The sequence below is a fragment of the Elgaria multicarinata genome, chromosome 18 (assembly GCF_023053635.1).
Source record: "Elgaria multicarinata webbii isolate HBS135686 ecotype San Diego chromosome 18, rElgMul1.1.pri, whole genome shotgun sequence".
NCBI classification, from domain to species: Eukaryota; Metazoa; Chordata; class Lepidosauria; order Squamata; family Anguidae; genus Elgaria; species Elgaria multicarinata.
In genome coordinates, this window is record NC_086188.1 from 11,547,568 (window position 1) to 11,570,751 (window position 23,184).

Here is a 23,184-nt window from a genome sequence, read left to right on the forward strand (position 1 = left end):
TTAGTTTATTTTTTTTCCCTCATTCTCCCTCACACACAAACACGGAAGATTATCCTCTACGCACCAGTCGTTCGAATTGCATTTCGGGAAATGTAGTTTTTTTTAAAAAAAAACACCACTTAAAATCCCCCAGTTTTTGAAGTTTTACGCCGCAAAACCTTCCCATAGAAGCCCATAAGTTAGGCTCCGTGGCGTAAGCTTCCGACTCGTCCAGGTCAAGGCGGGCGGGAAGGGCCTGAATCTCCCCTCAGAGGGGATGGAGACGAGCTGAGGGAAGCTTCGCCGCCCCCCTCGCTCCATTTCCCTTAGCCATTACGAGGCTTCCTGTCAGCGATCCCAAGCCAAGTTTGCTGGAGCTCCTGAGGAGAAAGAGCCGGCAGCAGCGACCGTCCTTTGGGGAGGCCTGAAGAGAAGCCGAAGAAGCCCCCCGCCGCCATGGTAGGAGCCCTTGTGAGGGGATTAACCCTGCCCGAGGGCCAAAGGCACAGTCATCCCGGCTGAAAGGAGCTGTGTCTGAGCCACAGGGGTAAAATCCAACCTAAGCCCTATTTCGAGTAGACCCATTGAAATAAAAGGGCTTTCGCTTAGTCATGGCTCTCTTTAAACCCCATTCATTTCAATGGTTTTGCCCTAAGGAGGACTTCAGGTTGGCTTTTCCCTACACACACGGTCGCCTGGGAGGGTGTTTTAAAGCCGGCTCAGGGCAAGCCTTGGCGTGGGGTTTACTCAAAAGTAAACGCCATAGGCCTCAAGAGGGCTTGCTCCCAGGTAAGCCGGCAGAAGGTTTCGCTTGTCATGTTTAGCTTGCAATGTCATATGTGGGGAGGCTGCCAGGTGTGTAAATGGAGAGAGAGCGGGGGAGAATGTGAACTAGGGTAGGGTGACCCTATGAAAAGGAGGACAGGGCTCCTGCATCTTTACCTGTAATGTAGAAAAGGGAATTGCAGCAGGTGTCAATGGAAGAGGGTGAAATTCTCTCTTCATCACAACAGTTAAAGCTGCAGGAGCCCTGCCCTCTTTTGTATCTGGTCACTCTACTATAGCTAGTGTAGCTTTAATTGTTATGATGAAGAGGGAATTTCACCCTCTTCAATTGACACCTGCTGCAATTCCCTTTTCTACATTACTGTTAAAGATGCAGGAGCCCTGTCCTCCTTTTCATAGGGTCACCGGTGACCCTATGAAAAGGAGGACAGGGCTCCTGTATCTTTAACAGTTGTATTGAAAAGGGAATTTCAGCAGGTGTCATTTGTATATATGGGGAACCTGGGGAAATTTCCTTTTCATCACAACAGTTAAAGCTGCAGGTGCCCTGCCCTCTTTTAAATCTGGTCACTCTAGTATAGCTCCTGCAGCTTTCACTGTGGTGATGAAGAGGGGATTTTACCAGGTTCTCCATATATACAAATGACACCTGTTGAAATTCCCTTTTCTATGCAACTGTTAAAGATACAGGAGCCCTGTCCTCCTTTTCATAGGGTCACCCTCTGTAAACAGGTTGGGTGGGGAATAAGATGTCAAAGGAATGCAGAAATGACAGCCTTTGAGAATTCAATTGACATTTAAGGGTAAGTAAAACAGGTATAGGGACCATTCACAATGGTAGTTAATTCACAGTTAATAGAATCCTCTTACTGAGGATCATCCTGAGTTGGTATGTAAGTATAGGGCCGGCGTCATGAGTCGGTATGATTGGGCACCTGCCAAGGGTCCACAGCCCAGCAGGGGCCCACTGACCAGAGTCCCCTGGCGTTTCTCCTCCTTGGCACCACTACAACCTGCTTGTTCACCTGCCTCTCTTCCTGGCCCAGGCACTTGTTTACTTGCCTGCAAGTAAACAAGTGTCCGTAATGAAGAGCTAGGCTCACTCCAGGCCCAACGGCCCTCAAAAGCCAGGAACCAGGGTATGTACAATCTCTAAGGAACTCAGAGTGATGCATATGATTCTCCCTCTGCTCTTTTTTTTGTCACAACACCCCTGTGAGGCAGGTCCAGCTGAAAGCTAGTAGTCGTTGGACCGAGGTCATCTAACAAGCATCATGGCTAATTGGTGTTTGAACCAGCCCCAGTCCTAGTCTGGCATCCTAATCTTTACACTCCACTGTGTATTTATTTATTTATTTATTTATTGCACTTATATACCGCTCCCATAGCTGGGGCTCTCTGGGCGGTTTAGAGAAATTCTAAAATTAAGATAAAAACGAGTATACAAAATTTAAAATTCTAAAACACAGAACATACACACCTAAAGCATTGAAAACCGTTAAAAAAACGAAACATGTGGGTGATTAAGATGTGCCGCCATATGCCTGGGCAAAGAGGAAAGTCTTAACCTGGCACCGGAAAGATAGCAGCGTTGATGCCAGGCGAGCCTCGTCAGGGAGATAATTCCATAGTCTGGGGGCCACCACCGAAAAGGCCCTGGCCCTCGTTGCCACATTCCGAGCCTCTCTCGGAGTAGGCACCCGGAGGAGGACCTTAGATGTTGAACGTAGTGACCGGGTATATTCACATCGGGAGAGGTGAATTTTATCATTAAGGGATGTCCTATTAGAGAAATCTTGGTTTCCTAAGGTGTTTGATATATTATTATATGGCTTATTACCCTGCACTTCCTCCAAGGTGCTTAGGGCAGCATGTGCGATTCTTTCCCCCATCCGTTTTATCCTTATACGATAGCCCTTTGAGGTAGGTAAGCCGGGAGGGTAACGGAATGGGGGATTTGAACCTGGGCGTCCTCGGTGTGAGTTCAGCACTCTAACCATTCCACCACACTGGCTCTCTAATGGGTTGGAATGATTTCCCAGTGCAATCCTATGCATGTCTACTTAGAAGTAAGTCCCATTGAATTTGGTGGAACTTACTCCCAGATAACTGTGATATGGGATTGTGGCCTAAGCACACATCTAACATAAATTATTTGAAGCAGGAGAAACATGCGTTCTTAGCTTTTCTATGTTGGAGCAAGTATTTTTATTTAAATGGCTGCGGCATGATGGGAGTGGTAGCCCTTTTTTCTATCTAATCATGCAAAGGTTTATACCCTTAAGTTTTTAAACTAATGGGTTGCCTGATTATTTGGGGGTGCCTTGTTAGCTGGTTAAAAAGTGGGGGAATGGTAGGTTGAGGGTTGAACCCATCCTCCCTCGGCACTGTGGTTGCAATCAAATTTGTTGTTGGATGCACATGCTGTGGCTTATATGAAACCTTATAAGTAAATGAGGGCTTTCCCAATATCACATCCAATTTGGCCTTCGGTATCTTGTGCACGGATCACCTGTCTCTTCTAATCAGAACATAAGAGCTGTCCTGAATCGGACCAAGGGTAGATCCAGTCCAGTGTTCCGTTCACACCATGGCCAGTTGCCTGCCTCTGGGATGCCTCCACGCAGGAACATGACTGCTGTAGTCATAATGCCTTCCCATGTTCTGTTCTCTCTCTCTCACACACACACACTTTTTTTTGTTGTTCCTCTCCTCAGTTTTCTTTCAACATGTTCGATCATCCGATCCCCCGGGTCTTCCAGAACCGCTTCTCAACTCAGTACCGCTGCTTCTCGGTGTCCATGCTCGCCGGGCCGAATGACAGGTCGGATGTGGAGAAAGGCGGGAAAAGTATGTGTTTTTTTTCTGCCTCTCGAAGGCTCGCGTGTGTGGGTTGTTCACGGAGAAGGGCGGTAAACTGAAATAGCGCGAGTCCTCAAAGGCTGGCTCAGATCTGGAAGGGACACTTTTGGCCAAAGTCTTCTTTGTTTCAGCAGGATGCAGCGCTCTGAGGATTAAGCCAGGGGTGGGGATAAGAACATAAGAAGAGCGGGATCAGACCAAGGATTCTGTTCCCACAGTGGCCGGCCAGCTGCCCACGGGAAACCACAGGCAGGATACGAGCACGACAGCACCGTCCTCCCCATGTTCCCCAGCCACATGCTTTGGGTACAGGGCAGCCTTTTTCCAACCTAGTGCCCTCTATATGTGTTTGTGCACAGCCTCCATCATCCCCCTACTAGCCTGACCAATGGCTGGGGAGTGATGGGAGTTGTACCAGGTTGGGGAACGCTGGTGGGCTAATCTGTACCTTCCATCCTACCTCATTGCCAAGTTGCCAGGTATTGCCCCTTAGCAATGATACTGTGCTTGTTTCCCCCCTCTGTTGCATCCTCTGTAGAAGCCTGGGGGGGGGGGGGGAGCTGTTTCCATGTTTCCAGGAGAGTTGATAACAGCCGGATATTGAGTCATGCCCACCCCACCTTCTCTGGAATCAATCTGGAGCAGGGTGGAGTGTAAGAGGAGTGAAGCCCACTAGGCCACGGCCGTGAGGACCAGTCGTTGGGGGCACAGCTCAGTCACCATCTGCTCTCCCTCCCCCTGTTCCTTGTTTGAGGGGGAACGATCCTCCCCTGAGCCCTTCGCAGGCCAGATGGGAAGGTCTAGCGGGCTGTATTTGGCCGGAGGACCAGAAATTCCCCAGCCTCTTCATAACATATAGTCCAGCCTACCTCTTACCTTGACCTTTGTTGCTGTGTGGCTTCCCTCACCCCTGCTCCACATTATTTGGGAGAAAACTTCTGTGTAATTTAGCTAGGCCTTAGATCAGTTTCACTGGAGGAGTGGGGAGTAGACACGGGGCTGCTGTTTTTGACCACGGTTTCATATCACCTGCCGTTATGTCCTAAGATACCTTTAAACATTCTGTGTTTTGGAAACGACTGGAATTTCCTGCGTTTTCTTTCTGATGTAACGGATCTTTCTGTAACTTCCTTGTTTTGTTTGTATTTTGTTTCTGCAGTCATCATGCCTCCCTCTGCTTTGGATCAACTCAGTGAGTAACTTCTCTTCAGCGCATATAAGATGTTTATTTTATTTATTAAAACATTTATATCCCACCCTATATCACAAGGATCTTAGGGCAGCATACAAATAAAATCACACATATAAAATAGAACAATTAATATACAATTCTAAAACAAATTAAACCATTGATATGTTAAAACGAACATGAAATTTTAAGAGAGTAAAATCCAATTAAAACATGACAGTGTGCAGGCTGGTGGATTTAGCCATCAAAGGCTTTGTTAAACAGCCATGTCTTCACCTGGCGCTGAAATGAAACCAGTGCTGGCGCCAGTCAGGCCTCCAGGGGGGAGGGCATTCCACAGCCGAGGTGCCACAACAGAGAAAGCTCCCTCCCATTTCCCACCATAGTGTCTATCTCACGTTGGTGGGGCACGGAGAAGGGCCCCTCTGACAGAGCTCAGTTCTCAGGCAGGCAGATATAGGGAGAGGCGCTCCCTCAAGTATCGAGGTCCCAAGCCTCCCAGATGTTTTGACCTACAGCCTGCTGCCGTCCCTGACCATGGGCCAAGCTGTCTGGGGCTGATGGCAGTTGTTGTCCAAAACATCTGGAGGATACCAGGTTGGGGAAGGCTCATGTGTGCTAGTATCAGAATGGGTATTCTCTTCTTGCAAACATTGTAGCTCATTAAAGCAGGAAGAAAGCAATCCTATGCATGCTTAACAGGAAAAAAAGTCCTACGACTCCCAGCATTACCCAGCTAGCATGACTGGCTGGGGAATGCTGGGAGTTGTAGGCCTTTTTGTGCCCTAAGAATGTAGGCTTGGTATTGTATTTGAAAGTGCTGCTACAGAAATACTTCAGTTATTTCCTCTGGACATCACATGCTGGAGGATGTGGAAGGGCACAGTGACGGTAACCTGATTGCTTCAGAGTCAACACAGTGATCAGGAGGCACGCATCGTCTCTGGCCATTGGCCCTGCTGGCTGAGACTGATGGAAGTTGGAACCCAACATCAGGAGGGCCACAGATGATGGTCAGCTGACACATGGTCAGCTGACGGTGTTGAGCCCTGTCATTCCAGGCCTTTAGAATTGCTCTTAAGGCCTATGTCTTTTCTCTGGCCTTTCCTTAAGATGGGTTTTACGGGCCACTTAATTGAGATAGTTTAAGTAGGGAGATACCAATCAGTGAAACCTGCCAAAGTTCTGTGAATTCCATCTCAGAGTTCATTCTGATTAGAGTCCATACCAGACTGTGAGCTTTGTTTTTTTTCTCTTTGCATGAAAATCCGTGCATATTTTTCCAAATGAACGCATCACTTTTGCGTGTTTTCGAAATGTACACATTCTTCTCCCATTGAGTAAAGTGCGTTTGTGCGCATTTTTCAGAAGCATGTGTTTTTTCATGCACACTTTTCAAATGTACGCATGCTGCCGAACACGTGGCTCTTTTGGCCCTTGAATCACATTGCAAACTCAGAAATGCACGGACTTTGACCGCAGGATGCATCTGGGTCTGTGTTGGGTCCAAAAGATTCAAACTCATCAAATGCTGATCAAAATCAAGGTGAAACGAATTCCTCAGCCATCCCTTGATTTAAGCTTCTGTTGTTTAAATATTTATCGGAACTTTGTATTTGATGGAATAGTATGCGTTCGTTTTTACTTGGGCTTTGTTGGTTGTTTTATTATGTTCTTTATGGATTTAATTTTTGTGAACCTCCCAGAGAGCTTCGGCTATTGAGCGGTATAGAAATGTAATAAATAAATAATAACTGTGTAAGTTTGCTTTTTAACTTGTGTTTATATCTGTTTTTGAAAAGGCCCTTGAGAGGGTTCCTCCCCCCCTTCAAAGGCAGCATGCAAATGTCTTATATCAGCCTACCCCAGCCTGCTGCCCTCCAGATGTTTTGGACAACAACACCCTGCATTCCTGACCATTGATCATGCTGGCTGAGGCTGCTGGGAGTTGAAGTCCAAAACATCTGGAGGGCCCCAGGTTGGGGAAGGCTGCCTTAAGTAAATTTAACCTCTGCTGGCCTAGATGTTCCTCGAAGCTACATCTTCTTACATGCAGCTTTATCCTATGCCAGTTTACTTGGAGGCAGATCCCAAAGAACCCAGTGGGGCTTGCTCCCAAGTAAGCAAACGAGCGTAGGATTGCAGTCGGATATAACACAGCGTCATTGTCCCCTTTTTTCTCAACAGGTCGACTGAATATCACCTATCCCATGTTATTTAAGCTGACCAACAAGAATTCAGACCGCATGACGCACTGTGGTGTGCTTGAGTTTGTGGCTGACGAGGGCATTTGCTACCTGCCGCACTGGGTAAGTGGACACTTTGGTTCTTTTCAGTAGGGGTGTGTGTGCCCAGCTCCAGCTTCTGCAAGGGGTACTTTAAAATGGGTCACATTTTAAAGAGAAATCAGAGAGAGAGAGAGAAACAGAGTGTGTAGCTGCAAAAGTGTGTGTGTGTATGCGTGGCAGATTAACAGAGTCATTTCAAAATATATTTAGGGCTAAAAGTTTTGGCTTCTGCCTTCAGCAGTAGCTGTGGTGATAAATGTATATCAAGAGTCAACCTTTCTTATATTTTTATTCAAGACTGGCCGCATCCATAGTGGATTCAGAGCGTACTTTGCTGTTGTAACCCTCTACACCTCTCCCTCTTTGTCTCTCTGTATATATTCATGAGCAACCGATGAGGACAGAAGCTGAAACATTTAGCTCTAAATATGTTTTGAAATTGCTCTGTCGATATATGCAAATAAGTATAAAAATGTTCTGCTTTTCCGCGAGGCTCCCAGTGGTCCTCTGTCCAATTAATGACCGATCCGAAACCTGCTTAGCTTCCATAATACTATATTTATTTTTATTTATTTAGTCAATTTCTGTGCTGCTGGCCGTATTTTTTAAAAAGCGGTTTACAAAGGAAAGATTAAACTCCGTGGAAGCAACCAGAGTTCCCAGACCAACTGCTGAGTGCATTTAAATGGCTGGCTTAAGACATATCATCTCTGCCCCACAAACCCTCCCCCCTCTTCCATTTCAGTGCTCCTGGGGTTAATTTCAGCCCCTCTGCTTTGCTCCTGGGTGTGGTGGTGAGCGGTGCTTCTGGGGAATGGTTGGAGTCACTGAGAGATTTCTTCCCAATGCAAACAGTAGTTGGTCATGACCTTTAAAGCCCTAAATGGTTTGGGTCCAGGTTACCTGCGGGATCGCCTTCTCCCATACAGTCCGTCCCACACACTCAGGCCCTCTGGGGTGAACTTACTTCAGTCAGCTAAAACTAGGCTGACATCAGTTTCCCAGAGGACCTTTTCTTCTGTCGCCCCTGGATTGTGGAATGGCCTGCCGGAGGAGATTCGTAAAATTAACTCTCTTTGTGATTTTAAGGCAGCTTTAAAGACTAGCCTTTTCCGGCAGGCCTATCCAGATCAATGTAAAATCAAGAATTTTTAAGATGTATTGATTCCTGTACTAATGTTGTTCCCCGCCTTGATCCAAAGGGAGAGGCGGGTAAGAAATAAATAAAATTATTATTATTATTATTATTATTATTATTATTATTATTATTATTATTATTATTATTAAACAGCACCTTGACAGGAATGATTTTCCTCTGATCTGAAGCCCAGGAGGAAAGCGTGACATTCCCCCTGCCTGCTGCAGCCCCAATAATTATCAGACTGCCCCCTGCCCTCGGTACCTGAGCTGATCTTTGTATATATGTATTTTAAAAAGTGATGTGGCAAATAACCATGACAGAAAAATGGACATATCAGCTTTTTAGCTAAGGCCAAAATTAAATACCTGATTTCTTTACCCTATGGCACGATTTTATTTCATGTACAAATTAGAGACGTACATGGCAACACGTATCAAAGCCTTTTTTTTCCTTGGAGCTGGCGGGGGAAAGCTGGGGATTGTAGGACATTTTTTTGGTCTAAGCATGCCTAGGAGTGCACCTTAAATATACTTTGCTGTTCGGAAGAACCATAAAGAAAATCTCCAAGCAGCCAACAGATTTCGCCTATATTTTTGTCTGGAAGGTAAAGGAGGGAAAACCCCAGGCGTGGCACTACTCAGTCAACAGCTAGACGTCGACTTGTTTGTTCCTTTGCATTTTGAAGCTTAATTTTAAAAACTGTTAGGTTTCGAACGTGCGTTGATTGCCGGTGTCTTCAGAAGGGAGTGCTGAGTGGTACGTCCTTGTTTCTTTTTGCAGATGATGCAGAACCTGCTCCTGGAGGAAGGGGGGCTGGTGCAGGTGGAGAGCGTCAACCTTAAAGTGGCGACGTACTCGAAATTCCAGCCGCAGAGCCCCGACTTCCTTGACATCACCAACCCCAAAGCCGTGTATCCCTTTCACCGTACTTCCGGGGGAAGCAAACAGGAAGAGGGAGTCAGGGCTGTTGTGCTTACTTCTAACCCCCAGTGCGGAGAAAGAAACGGAATTGCTTCTTCCAGCAGGGTTCATACTTGGGGAGCTGCTGCCAGTGGCTGAAAGCAAAGAGGATGGAGCCATTGGCAAAGGCAGGGCCAAAAAGATTTTACTTCCAGGAGCTAAGCCTTAGGGGAGGCATTTCGACCTCTTAGAATGCAGGAAACTGTAGAAAACCAACGCTGGGTGGTGGTTGGAGAGAGGGGTTAGGGGAAGGCATGGGGCTGTCTGGGGGACCCAGGAGGGCCAGATTTGAGGTTCCCCAGCCCTGTTTTAAACCAAAAATCCCCAAAAGATTGCCGTTATTACACCATCCAGTGGGGGCATCAGTTCTTATACCTGAAAAGTTCTTATAAGGAGCAGCTTGAATACAAACGGGGTGGAGGAGTGGACCTTACTTTCCAAGAAGGAAGAGAAGAAGCCCAATGGAGCTGAGGAGGGTTAAAAACAGCAGGTGACCAAGATCCAAGTGTGATGTCTAACCTTTATGCTGCAAATTCAGTTTATATTTCAACTTAACGTCCTCTAAAGGTTGGAAAACGCTCTGAGGAATTTTGCCTGCCTGACCACTGGAGATGTTATTGCCATCAATTACAACGAGAAGGTAATGCGTGCCATTTCAACCTGGGCGCCCTGTGATTTCTAATCTGCTTGTATTGACGATGAAGTCTAGAAGGAGATTTAGGATGACACCGTTGATATTACGAGCAGCGTGGTGTCCCTGTAAAAAAAGAGATCTTGGGCAATGGATTGTGTCAGCTTTAATCAGCGTTAGGGGGCAACGGGGAATAAAGAGCGTTCAAAGAATCGCAAGGCATCTTGGTTGCTAAAATTGCTGTAGAGGAGATGACGGTGACAACAGCGTTTTATTCTTTTTTCTTTAGATCTATGAGCTTCGAGTAATGGAGACCAAACCTGACAAAGCTGTGTCCATCATAGAGTGTGACATGAACGTAAGCTAGAGATGGGCATCAATGTCCCATTGTTTGCTTAAACTCGACTCCCTGGGGAAAGGTCTTTCCTTTCAGGAACCTTGGAAATAGCTACTGAAAGGCATTCTGTACATCAGGGGTGTTGAAATTCAGGCCTGAGTCCAAATCCCACTGTCCACACTTCCCCAGATGACCACGTTCCCCCCCCCCAAAAAAAACCCTCTGCTGATCATTTGATGGTTTCCCGTTTGTGGGTCCCTGGTCAACAGCTGGTTGGCCACTGTGTGAACCAAATGGTAGACTAGATGGACCCTCGGTCTGATCCAGTAGGGCTCCTCTGACGTTCCCTCCCATCATCTGCAATGTGGGAATGATAATACCAGCTTTACTTACAAGGCTGTAGTAAAGATTGCAACAAGGTAATGTGCGTGCAGCACTTTGACCATCTGAAATTATTTATTTATTTAGAATATCTATATACCACTCCCCATTGAAAAATTTCAGAGCGGTGTACAAGGTAAAATGAAAATAAAAACAGAATAAAACAGTTAAAACAAAATTTAAAAGAAGCAAAAAAACAGAACTCCAAGGCTGCATGTTAAAGAAAGGCTTCTTGGAATAAAGATGTTTTCAGGAGGCGCTGAAAGGAGTACAAGGTTGGCACCTGCCTGACCTCCAGAGGCAGGGAGTTCCACAGGAGGGGAGCCACCACGCTGAAGGCTTATATGAAATTATTTATTATGATTATCTCTCTCTTCTGGTTTGTGGCGGTTTTTCTAGACGGACATGACGGGCTTTGCCAAGTCATGCTGTCTTTTACTGATTCAGGATCAGTCTATTGAGCATGTTTTAAGTATGACTGCTTTCTGGATGTTGGTGGCCCAGTTCCTGACGGTTTTCTGTGTTGTTTTTTGATGTGATGCCGGTGACTGATGTGACTAATGGAATAATTGTGTCATCATCCTCATTGTTATTATAATTATTTTAATATCCCACTAATGAATGATCGAGAATCCCCAAATCACCGTAAGCCAGGGATGTTGAAGTTCAAGCCAAATCCAGCGCTCCTAATCCAGCCCCCAGATGGCCACGCCCCCTTCCACGGGCCCCACTCCCTTTCTCCCAGTTGCCAGTCAGCTTCTGCGCTGTGTTTTCCCCATTCCAAAAGGTTGAAATGCCTCTCCGAAGGCTTAGTGGCTGGCAGTCAGAGCTCAAAGCTAAAATGGGCTGGCGTTTTGGTCCTGCCCCTTGGCCCCCGCCTTTTGCCTTCCGCTCTGCCTGCCACTGAAGCGCAGCCACTGAGACCCTCGAATTCGGCCCGTGGGTTAGAAGAGATTCAACACCCCTGCTATACGTGTTACAGATTAAATAAAAGAGGACATGGTGCCTTAGGTGGGCTGCTGTCAGTTACTCATGATCAATGTTGTCTTGATTTGACGCAGGTGGATTTTGATGCACCTTTGGGTTACAAAGAACCGGAGAGACAGACACAGCATGAGGAGTCCACGGTAAGTTGCCTCTTGCTGTATATTCTTCTCCCTTTGCACCGTCCTCCACCCCACCCCACCCCACCCCCCAAAAATAACTTGGACAAGGTTAGTGATAGATCTGGTTGACAAGATCATTTTCTTAATTGCAGTTCATTTTCTTAGGGTTCAATCCTATGCGAGTTTGGACCGAAAAAAATCCTACACTCCCAGCCAGCCCTGCCAGGGATTGCACCCTAAATTGTGCTAACCATATAGCTTAATCTGCATACTCAGGCTGTCTGTCCCCAGGACTGAAAGGCACACTTATGGCGCAATGCTGCTGATTGCAACCTCAGTGATCGGAAGTCCCCGAACCCAGAGGCGTCTGATAATCCAACGCAGGACAAGAGGAGCAGTGGAGGTGACCTTCGCCTCCCCATCCTACCACCCTGAAGATTTCACTAGATGGGCTTTTTAGCCCATCGATCCAGGGTGCTTCAGAGGGGAAGGGAAGGAGGCTGGAAGAGGCTTAGGAGATCTCGTACTCTGGCCTCTCCAGTCTCCTCACCTTCCCACCCACCCACCAGAAAACCCGTTTCCTCCTCCTTCATGGTCACTTTTCTGAACTCAGAATGCAGCTGGCACAGTTCTTTCCACGTTCAATGCGAGGGGGCAGGGGGGTGGATCTCCAACTCCCCCTTCCAAGGTAGGAGTGCTGTCTCTGACGCTCACCCAGAGGCCATAGCATTGCTCTCTTCAACGGTAATTCTGTAGGGAGCTCCCAGACCCATTAGCACATGTTGCACAGTGGAGCCATGATTATCAAACGAATTAAATTCTTTCCCCATTTGCTTTCCAGGATGTCGAGGCAGACCACAGCGGTTATGTGAGCGACCTGGGATTCCGCGTACGTTCCTCTTTCTTGAGCTGACGACCTTGCACAAAAGGGGCCGCTAGCTGCCATTGAATATTAAGAATGTCTGCTCCCTGTCGCAAAGTACTAGCCTTGAAAAATAATTAACGCCACACGTGGCCTGCAGCAAAACCTTGCACTGTGGAGTGCTCCCGCTCAGTGCCCACCTCCTGTAGTCATCACACGACCTGCTGATCTGCAAGCGCCATCTCGCAAACTACACTTTAGGGCTAGTCTGAACTTGCAGACTATGTGACAACACCATCTAGTCACCGTTTTTTTCCTTCCCCACCCACCCAAACCCTGGCCTTTTATGACACCTTGCATGACAAAGAAATCTGGGGATCTTGAAAGCTTACCCAATTTGGGGGGGGTGATCTTTTGGCTGGCCTAATAAAAGTGGTACAGCAACCTGGAGTTTGGAAATCCAGCTCAAGGTGTAAGCCTGATTTGAGGATTATGTAGGAATGACTGTGCATCTCTTATTTCCTTAGGCATTTTCAGGATCTGGGAACAGGCTAGATGGGAAAAAGAAAGGCGTTGAACCAAGCCCTTCTCCAATTAAACCAGGAGACATCCGGAGGTTGGTTTTCCCTTGAAACAATGCTGTGCAAAGCCCCAGCAAGATCTGCTTGGATTGTTCCATCTTGCAAAAAGAAACCCTGATCATCACCAAATCTGAGCTCTTTTGCCTCCCCCACTGCTCCAATTGATGGTCTAGCCCTCCTATCTCCATGTCCCCACTTTTCATTGTTTCTTGATGATGATGATGATAATGATGATATATTTATTTCTTACCCTCCTCTCCTTCTGGACTGATGTCTCCTTACAGTGGGGAACTTAAGGTGGATTGGTGGGACATAAATATCTTTAAATAACGGGACATCCATTGTCTTTTCCACAGAGGAATTCCCAATTACGAGTTCAAAATTGGCAAGATCACATTCATCAGGAATTCACGGCCGTTGGTCAAAAAAATCGAAGAGGTGGGTATAGCTGTGACGATTTAGTGTGGAATGGTCAGGAACTTGCCACGTGTCCGGTGGCTCAGCCCACTGACAAGCAGATATACTGGCAGCTCTGCTAGAATGTTTCTGGTCATTTCTGCCATAAAGTCAGAACAATTAGGAAAATGTAGCTAATTATTCATAATATCATTTATTTACAGTATTTTTACCCAACTCTTCACACACACACTCTACTGGAGCAGCTTAGGAAGATCAATAATGGGATAGTCCCTGCCCTCAGGTGTACGATCTAACAGGCATGACACAAAAGGAAAAAGGGCGAAGGAGGGAAGAGGGAAAATGAGCAGCCTCAAGCACCAGTTCTTATAGTTGCAATGTTTTAATAAAGAACAGTTTGAATGCAAATAGTTAAGGAAGCGGAGGAGGAGGAGGAGAAGGCCTGGTTTCCCGTTTCTCCCTCTGTTAATAAGTTTGAAAATTGGAAATACAAATGGTGTTTGGACAGAGCATTGTCATTTGCTGTGAGTGTGAGTGTGAGAGAGAGACAGAGAGATTTTGAAAAAGAAACCTAATCTAAATAAAATTCCCTGCTCCCTCCCCCCTTTCAATTCTCAGGATGATTCTGCGAGCCGCTTCATTGCATTTTCTGGAGAAGGTCAATCGCTGCGCAAGAAAGGAAGAAAACCCTAAATACCGGATCCTTTTGACCGAGAGACAATAAAATAAGAGTGCAACATTTCTGACCTTTTTTTTTAATGTTCTTTTTTTTAAGAGAAGGGAGACACTTGCTCATAAGTGGCACAAGAACATTTTGATCCTGTCTTGTATTTTAAAAGTGGACTTCCTGGCGTAGGGATTTGCACTTCTCAGTAGAAAATGAAGCTGCAGGTACATGCTGATGAAGACTGAACTCTGGTCAACCTGTGAAACCGAGCTAGCAAAATGCCACCCTGCTTAAGGGCGGTGGATTTCGGATTGTTTTGCTGGAAGGCTGGAGCCTAATCTCACAGGGCCGGCCCTACCATTAGGTAGCGCAGGGGTGGTCGACATGTGTGACCTGCAGGCCGCGTGCAGCCCCTTTTCCTCTTTTGAAGCCTTTTTTCACCCTTGCCACTGAATTCGCTGCCCAAATTCAGGAGGGCTAAAAGAAAGCGGAAATTGTTCTTTAAAACCAGTCATGCCTGGGGTGTTCACCTTGCTTTCAAGCAAATTCGACAGCGGGGGGGCAAGCCCTGGTGGGCTCTGGAGCATCCACGCAGCCCACCGACCCTGGAAGTTGCTTACCTGTGAGACAGAGTGAGGCAACCATCCCAGGCAGCAGGTGCTGAGCGGGAAGCCGTTCCCCTCTGTTAGGAGGACAGAAAGTAGTTTTCCAGATGTTTTGGACTTCAACTCCCAGCCTTCCTGAGCATTGGCCGTGGTGGGAAGGGCTTCTGGGAGTTGAAGTCCTAGGAGATCGACCTTCTGCCTACTCCTGTGTTAGAGGACAGGGTTGTCCTTGCGTGTGCCACACGGCTTGTCCTGCACACGATAAACTAGCCTGATGCTCTGGCCTGGCAGAGGACACTCTCCTGTCACCAGCATAGAAGTGAGTTTCAGCTTCTACTCCAGTCAACTTCTGTACGTGGAATTGATTGGGCAGGGAGTGGGCATCATCTCATGCTTTGCTTCAGGCAGCAAAATATCTTGGGCAGCTTGATATCCCCGGTTTATATTTACAATAATGGTAGTAACAGAATGTTTTTGGCTAACTTCCCACACTTGGAAAATAAGCTTCTTATGAGTTCCTTACACTTTAGGTCGAGTTTTTGTTTTGTTTTTCCTGTATACAGAAAATATCCAGGAGGGGAGAATGTGTCTGTGATTGCATCAAGATTTTTGCCTGTGTACTTGTGCCAATAGAATCATTCGAATTGCACTTCAGAAGAGACCTAAAGACAAAACGTTCACGCATGAAGCAGGTAGTGGGATATTCCATGACAAAGGAAGTGCCTGAAAGGGACAGAGAACTTGTTTCTTTGCTAATGGAAGACTTCTACCTTTTTCAGTGTTTGGGTTATTGACCAAACCAAAGAGCTTACAGCGCTTGATCCTCCATTGCTCAAGTTTCTTTGGACTTATTAATAATTTTTGGGCTGCAGCTCCCATCAGCCCTGGCCAGCATAGCCAATGGTGAGGCAAGATGGGAGATGCAGGCCAAAACATGTGGAGTTGCCCATCCTTTGACAAGATGGTCTGCAAAGCCCCTTCCAGCTCTCACTTTATGGGTGCAATCCTATGCATGTTCAGGCAGAAAAAAGTCCTCCAGCTCCCAGCATTCCCCAGCCAGGTGAGGGATTTCGGTGAGAAAAAGTGACTTTTTAGGAGGGATTTAAAGGAAATAAGGGAGTTGGTCACACGGGGGCAGTTCCAGGCATAAGGGGCAGCCAGGGGGAATAGGCAGCATTGTTTCAGTGACCCTGTGGGCAGGTGGAGCTCAATAAGAGATCCCAGGAAGGGATGTGTTGAGCGTAGAGAGATGATGAGGAACAAGGCCATGGAAAACATTGGAAGGGTGGAGGTTGGGGTGGGCAGATAAAGGCTGAATAACAATATGTAAATAATTTGTCTTAAATTCTAAATGAAAATTTCATAATCCAAAGCTGTTCCGTTTCTCCAATTACCGTATTTCTTCAATTCTAAGACGCACTTCCCCCCCAGATAAACATCTCTAAAAACGGGGTGCGTCTTAGAATCACGGGTGTGTCTTATAGTTTTTTTTCCTGTTGGTGCTACTGAAATTAGTGTGTGTCTTACAATCGAAGAAATACAGTATGTGGGAAATGCCTAAAACGGTCCTTAGGAAAAGTGTGGGTTTCCCCCTGAATTTTTCTGGTTTTCTTCCGGGCCTTCACATCTCTAGGATTTAAGGAGCGGAGTCACATTATCCGAATGGCAGGAGAGATGCATAGCTATGGCAGCAGAAGGCTGGAGGGATGTGGGCGGATGAAGGTGAGACAATGGAAGACCAGCGAGAAGCAAACAGCAGTAGTCACATCTGAGCTGTTTGAATCTGTCTCTCTCCTGGTCCCAGGCTGACACTGTAACCCAGGCGGTCCTCCGGTTGAAGTTGGACTGTCCCTCCCAACCACCCCAGAACTAAAGCCCACTTCATCAGGTGCATGGCGTGTTTCCTGAGCTACCAGTTTATATATACATGGTTGCCCTGGCAGGTGGGGCTTACAAACAGTTCAGAGGGAACTAAAATGCAGACAGCACAGACAATGATCATTAAATCAAATTAAAAGCTGGAAAACTTCTAGCTGAATTCTTTGTATACAGAACCGTGGCAAATAGCCATGGCAGAAAAAATGATTTACCAATTGAAACTAGTTAAAGGCAAAACCTATGACTTAAATATGGTAGGATTTTATTTTAGATACTAATACACAGCAGCCTTTCCTAAGTCTATGGAAAAGAGACTAAATGTAATCTCTTATGTTGAAGCATTATAAAGGAAACCTACAAGCAGCCTATGAATTCCACCTACATCTTTGTAAAGTAAAGGGGAAACTAAACAGATATTTTGTATTTATGTTGTTCCCTGCCTCGATCCAGAGGGAGAGGCGGGTAATAAATAAATATTACATATAAATGTACTAATAATTAGATTTAAATCCTGTGTGTGTGTCTGTTTCTTTATGGATCCTTTTTCTTTCTGTTTGATTAATCGTGATCTGGAAAACTAATTAAAAAAAGAAGTGTCAGCAAGCTTCTCCCCTCTCTTCTACAGCCATGATTTCCCCAAAGCACTGAAAACGAAAGGCATTCCTATCCGACTTGGGGGGCGGTGGTTTCTTTCGCACGAGGTTTCTCCAACCCCTTTTCCACCGTTCTTACCCCGCACATGGCGGAAGCTTTCGACGACAGCCGGGATCCGGAAGTGCTGTTCGCGGAACGGAGAGACTGTAGCCCTTTGCCCCGGGCGTCCTTTAACGGCCTGGCGCGGGGCGTTCCGCAGGGCGAGATCGGCTTTCTCCGCCGCTGAGTGGCTCCGCTGGCGGGGGGCGGAGGGGGCAGCATGGAGGAGGAGGAGGCGGCTTGGAGGGTAAGAGGGGCTTTTCAATATGGGGCTCAGAGAACGCCCTGCTGTTCTCGCTTGTATTTTGGGGGTGCTGATGGAAGATGGTATCCAAGATCACTGAGGACTAGAACCCTGGGTCGTCCAACGGGTGGAAAATTCAGGACAGATAAGCGGAAAGACGTCGTCACGCAGCCTATGCTTTACCTATGGCAGCCTCCCCAAAGCCAGTGCCTTCCAGAGGTGTTGGGCTACAGTTCTCTGTGCTGGTTGGGGGAGAATGGGGGTTGTAGTCCCAAGAGAGCTTCAGCTATTGGGCAGTATAAAAATGAAATAAATAAATAAATAAACGTATCCAAGTTGGGGGAGGCTGACCGATGGGATTTGCTGCTGCGACCTTATTCTTATTCTATACGGGCCACATAACCGAAGCTGTCTGGGTGGTTTACAAGATGAAACACCATTACAAAATACAGTATATACATTTTAAAAGCCATTTCCATAAACACAAAGTCAGACAACGTGCATCTAAAAACAACTTTAAACAACCCACCTTAAAGCAAATCCAGGACCTGACTAAAACCTAAAGATGTAACGGCCGCCAACTTTGTAAGGGAATCGCTTTAAAGAAACGGTTATACAAATGCATGGAGGGCCAAGGATCTTTTCTCGATCCTCCCAGAGTGCAGGACACGGAATAACGGGCTCAAGTTAAAGGAAGCCAGATTCCGGCTGGACATCAGGAAAAACTTCCTGATTGTTAGAGCAGTACGACAATGGAACCAGTTACCTAGGGAGGTTGTGGGCTCTCCCACACTAGAGGCCTTTAAGAGGCAGCTGGACAAGCATCTGTCGGGGATGCTTTAAGGTGGATTCCTGCATTGAGCAGGGGGTTGGACTCAATGGCCTTGCAGGCCCCTTCCAACTCTGCTATTCTATGATTCTAAGGCTATGGATGGCTACTGGTCCATGTTACCTATATGTTACCTTCAGGATCAGAAATAGTATGCCTGGGTGTACCACTTGCTGTGGGTGTGGGGGAAGTTTCTGGTGGGGGACAGAAAAGGTGCTGGCGATTGTTAAGAAAGCTTCTGAGGAAACTGTGAAGAAGGAGAGACAGAGAAGACCAGGAAAAAGAACATTCGGTGGAACCTTTCTGGTTCCTCCCCACATTTATCAGTCAGTAGATGCTTAAGAACCCTTCAGTAGTACTCCACGCTGCAACATTTCGTTGCAGGCCCCACCGGTTCTTTCTCAAGAGACCAAGTGTTAACATATTGACATTTAAAGCTCTAAATGGCCAGCTTATCTGAAGGACCGACTCCTGGTAAGGACCCTAAGCTCATCTTCAGCAAGGAGCACCTGCCAAAGGAAGTGAGGCGGGTGACTACCAGGAGCAGGGCCTTTTCTGTTGTGGCACCCTAGCTGTGGAACGAGCTTCCCAGAGAGGCTCACCTGGTGCCTGCATTGCGCTCTTTCTGGAGCCAGGCAAAGACCTTTTTCTTTTCCCAGGAATTTTAGCATTCTGGACTTTTAGCTCTTCTATTTTAAATGCATTACGGTATTTTCAGTCTCTGCATTGCTGCTCAGTTTTATTCTGGTTGTATTTTTGTACAACTATAAGCGTCTATAGTTTATGTTGTTTTAATTTTTAATATTGATTTTTGTGAACCTCGCAGAGAGCTTTGGTTGGCACCCACACTATACTCTTTTTAGATGCCAGGTGAAGACCTTCTTTTTATTTTCTCAGCATTTGAACACTCCGTTAACTTAATTTTAACTTTGCTATTTTAAATCTGTATTAAATTTTGCATCGTTGCTCGATTTTATCCTGGTTGTGTTTTTATATTGTATTTTACATTATGCTTTTATACTGTTTGTTTTATATTTTGAATGGTTTCCATGGTTTTAATTTTTGTAAACCACCCAGAGAGCTTTTGGCTATTGGGCGGTATAAAAATGCAATAAATACATAAATGTAGAAATGCAATAAATAAATATATCTGCTCTCTGCATTTGGGGGGGGTTTGTGCGTCTGGCAGCCCCCGCGACCGTGTGACGACTACTGGAATGAATGGAAACACTGCAAGAGCATCCAGAACTTTTTCCACAATTATTATACCTACGGGAAGGTGCCATCCTGTATCCAGTGGAAAAGAGACTACAAGCATTGCAGAGAGTGGGAGAAAACAAAAAGTTCATTGGCAAAGGTAGGCTGAGCAAGCAAGCAGTACACTGATCAAACTCCTCACGATCTGGTGGTGGAATTATTGGCTATTCATTTATTCATTTCATTTATATCCTGCCTGTTTTCCTCCAAGGAACCCAAGGCGGCATATATAATCCTCCTCCTCCACTCCATTTTATCCTCACAACAACAACAACCCTGTGAGGTAGGTTGGGCTGAGAGTCTGTGAATGGCCCAAAGTCACCCAGTGGGTTTCCATGGCCGAGTGGGGACTAGAACCCAGATCTCCTGACTCCCAGTCCAACACCTTAGCCACAACACCACACTGGCTCACACTAACCATCACCTCTACATTACCTTATATAGTAGCCCTATTTGGTATGGCAGACAAGAAGATACATTGCAGCTTTATAAAACAATAGCTCTAATTTATAAATTTAGGACTCCATTTTTCCACCCTCTCAGAGCCTCGACTAGGGTAGTGTAGCCAAATGGTTGAACACAATCCTGTATTTAACTTTATTATCTTTTATTTTACTATTAAAACATTATATGCCAGTGGAGGATAACATGCAGTTCACAGGACACTGCAGAAACTTTTTTTCCATTTTCCTGGGGAAAAAAAAAACGGCGTCCATTGTGGCTGCCGAACACCCAAAGTTTCAAAATTAGCTTGTTCGCAAGCTAAATTTGACCCTTTTCACGCTCCATACCTGCTATGGAACAAGCTAATTTTTACATTTTGGGCACTCCACAGCACTACGTCCACCACTTAATTTTTTAAAAAAATCTTCTATCCCCCCGCCCCCCCCCCCCAGAATCCCCAGGCTGTGTGTGTAAATGACACACACACCTGAACTCCTGCAGTTGCCGACCTGTTGTATACAATTGTGTTTTATAGAACCTCACTTCATTGTAATGGCCTTTGGTTATATACATTGAAGATTACAGACAGGTCAGGGACACCTGTAATCTAACTGTGTGGTCGACAAAACATTGCAGCCCTTTAAAACAATGTTTATATGCTGCGTGCATACACACATGCACTCCCAGCCACGTGACTGGTGGATATTATACTTTGGCCAGATCTGATTTAATCAAGTCTAGCCTTTATGCCTTAAAGGGTAGCATGCAGCCCCTAGGTTCATAGCGACACCTGCCTTTATAAGTCAAGTAATGTCTTATCTATTGTTCTACATTCCTGTGAAACCTTTGACACACACCCTAGTTCAGAGGTGAGCAGAAAGTAGATCTCCAGATGTTTTGGGTTCCAAGCATTCATGACCATTGGCCTTGTTGGCAGGGGATTCTGGAAGCTGAAGTTGAAAACATTTGGAGATTTACCTTCGGTTCATCCCTGCCCTGGTTCTTGTGCTCTGACTCACCTGAAGTCATAGAATAATAGAAGTTTGGCTTCCAAATCGTGTGAGGTACTGGTTCTCCTCTATTCGGCACTGGTTAGGACTTATCTTGAGTATTGCGTCTAGTTCTGCGCACCACACTTCAAGAAGGACACAGACAAGCTGGAGCGTGTTCAGAGGAGGGCAACCAGGATGATCAGAGGTCTGGAAACAAAGCCCTATGAAGACAGACTGAAACAACTGGGCATGTTTAGTCTGGAGAAGATTGAGGCGATCTTCCCGCGTTTACTTCTGCCTCACTTCCCAGCTGTTGTTCCCCATGTCAGAATTCAGATTGTAAACAGTTTGGGACGCAGACCTCACCTCTGTAAAGCACCGTGCAGACTAAGGGGGCCATATAAATAATTATATTTGATTCTGTCTGTTCCAGGACTCCTTGTGTAAAAGTGAACGTGAGCGAGTTGCGGAGAAGCAGAAGCACGCACCAGTGTGGGAATTGAGAAAAAGGCCTCCTGCGGACTGGTACCTTCCTCTTGATGAAGACAAACCAAAGTGACAAGGTCTGGGCATACTAGATGCATGACTTTGGCCTGATGCTTCCTAGGGAATCCCTAAAACTGTGTTGTTTGGGACATTTCCCAGCCATCCCAGGAATTCTGTACCTCACTTTGGTTGACAAGTGTTTCGTTTTTAATATAAATATGTTCTGAACTTTTCCTTTTTTGTGTGGTACTTTAAAACTGGTGCTGTTTTGGGATCTCTGTTTTGTAACAATATCTGGAGCGTTTAGTACAAGACTTCACGAACACTCCTCACAGACGGATAAATTGATGGTAGGGAAATTAGAGCATCAGCCGCTTTCAGCCCAAGGGTGGGATTGAGGTATGGAGAAACTCTTGGTGTTCTCATTCCACACCCAACAGTCTATTGTAGCTAAAACGCCGGTGATATGACAACCTTTTAGAATAGGAATGAGCTGCATGAAACCTGGGAAAGCATAGAATTATTGGGAGAAGGGGGATGGGAAGGGGCGTGGTCTCTTGTGGTCCCCTTGAGGGCCAAATGTGGCCCACAGGACTGAGGTTCAACACCCCTGCACAAGGGGTACCATGCTCTCTCAACCACGGGAAAAGCATTCAGTCCCCAATGAATTTTGTAAATGTGCACATTAGACAGCAATCAGAGCAGTGCTGCGGTCAGTAGTACCTAGACTTTTGGCATGACAACGCATCATCTAAGCCCTGCCTTGATGCATGCACACAGCAGGAACTTCCGCATGGTCACCTGCTGAACAGAACAGCTGGAGGGGATTTTAAAGTCCTTTGCACACAAGAAATGGCATATATGCGGCCTGGAAGATATGGGACGAAGGATCCTTTGTGTCTTCCCGTCTCCCGTTTGTTTGACCGCCCCATGCTTTGAAGTGGAACCACCCACTTGGGAAGGGGCAACGCCCCACTCAAGAAGGTTTTTACGAGAAGGAAACATCCCCTTTGCCTCCTAGTCGTAGCTTTTGGTAGAAGATAGATCCAGTAATACCTCCTAGAAGTCCAAATTCAGACCAAGCTGGCGTTGAGAGGGAGAGGGTGGACATGTGCATTCTTGGGTAGTCAAGTGGCCAGAAAGATGCCCCTCCCCATGAGATAGTGGGCCCGTTCAGAAGACACCTTAAACCATGGCAGTTAAGCGTGTTCAGAAGACACCTTTCACCATGGTGAATAAGGCTTTTTGCTTTATTCACCGTGATTAAAGGTGTCTTCTGAACACTCTCCCGCTTTCTGGCTTAACCACCATGGTTAAAGTCATGGTTTAAGGTGTCTTCTGAATAGGGCCAGTATGATGAAAGCCTACTTTGTGAATAAAAAGGCTGCCTAATTTTTCTGTGTGGTCCAGCGGTAAAAGGAGCCCGTCTGCTTCGGCGTGGATGGAAAAAAACCACTTCCGAGAACAGCAGGACTCTTTCAAAAATAAAGGGCCCAACATTTTTCCTTTCTTTATCCTAGCAGCCCTAGGGGCAGCAGCGGGGTCCTTCTTGTAACCATCCGAGGACCT

At 46.2% G+C, this 23,184-nt stretch overlaps 2 protein-coding genes across 2 annotated transcripts; both read left to right on the top strand.

Annotated features, from left to right (window-relative positions):
- Positions 1 to 327: 327 nt before the first annotated feature.
- Positions 328 to 14,259, top strand: UFD1 (ubiquitin recognition factor in ER associated degradation 1). The gene is made up of 12 exons (XM_063143992.1): positions 328 to 438; positions 3,483 to 3,615; positions 4,787 to 4,819; positions 7,004 to 7,125; positions 9,026 to 9,156; positions 9,773 to 9,845; positions 10,126 to 10,194; positions 11,616 to 11,681; positions 12,502 to 12,549; positions 13,050 to 13,138; positions 13,460 to 13,541; positions 14,139 to 14,259. Exons 1-12 carry the CDS (start codon positions 436 to 438, stop codon positions 14,211 to 14,213), a joined length of 924 nt encoding a protein of 307 aa, XP_063000062.1. The 5' UTR covers positions 328 to 435; the 3' UTR covers positions 14,214 to 14,259.
- Positions 14,260 to 17,503: 3,244 nt separating this feature from the next.
- Positions 17,504 to 21,847, top strand: C18H22orf39 (chromosome 18 C22orf39 homolog). The gene is made up of 3 exons (XM_063143720.1): positions 17,504 to 17,610; positions 19,626 to 19,793; positions 21,563 to 21,847. Exons 1-3 carry the CDS (start codon positions 17,584 to 17,586, stop codon positions 21,686 to 21,688), a joined length of 321 nt encoding a protein of 106 aa, XP_062999790.1. The 5' UTR covers positions 17,504 to 17,583; the 3' UTR covers positions 21,689 to 21,847.
- Positions 21,848 to 23,184: the final 1,337 nt, after the last annotated feature.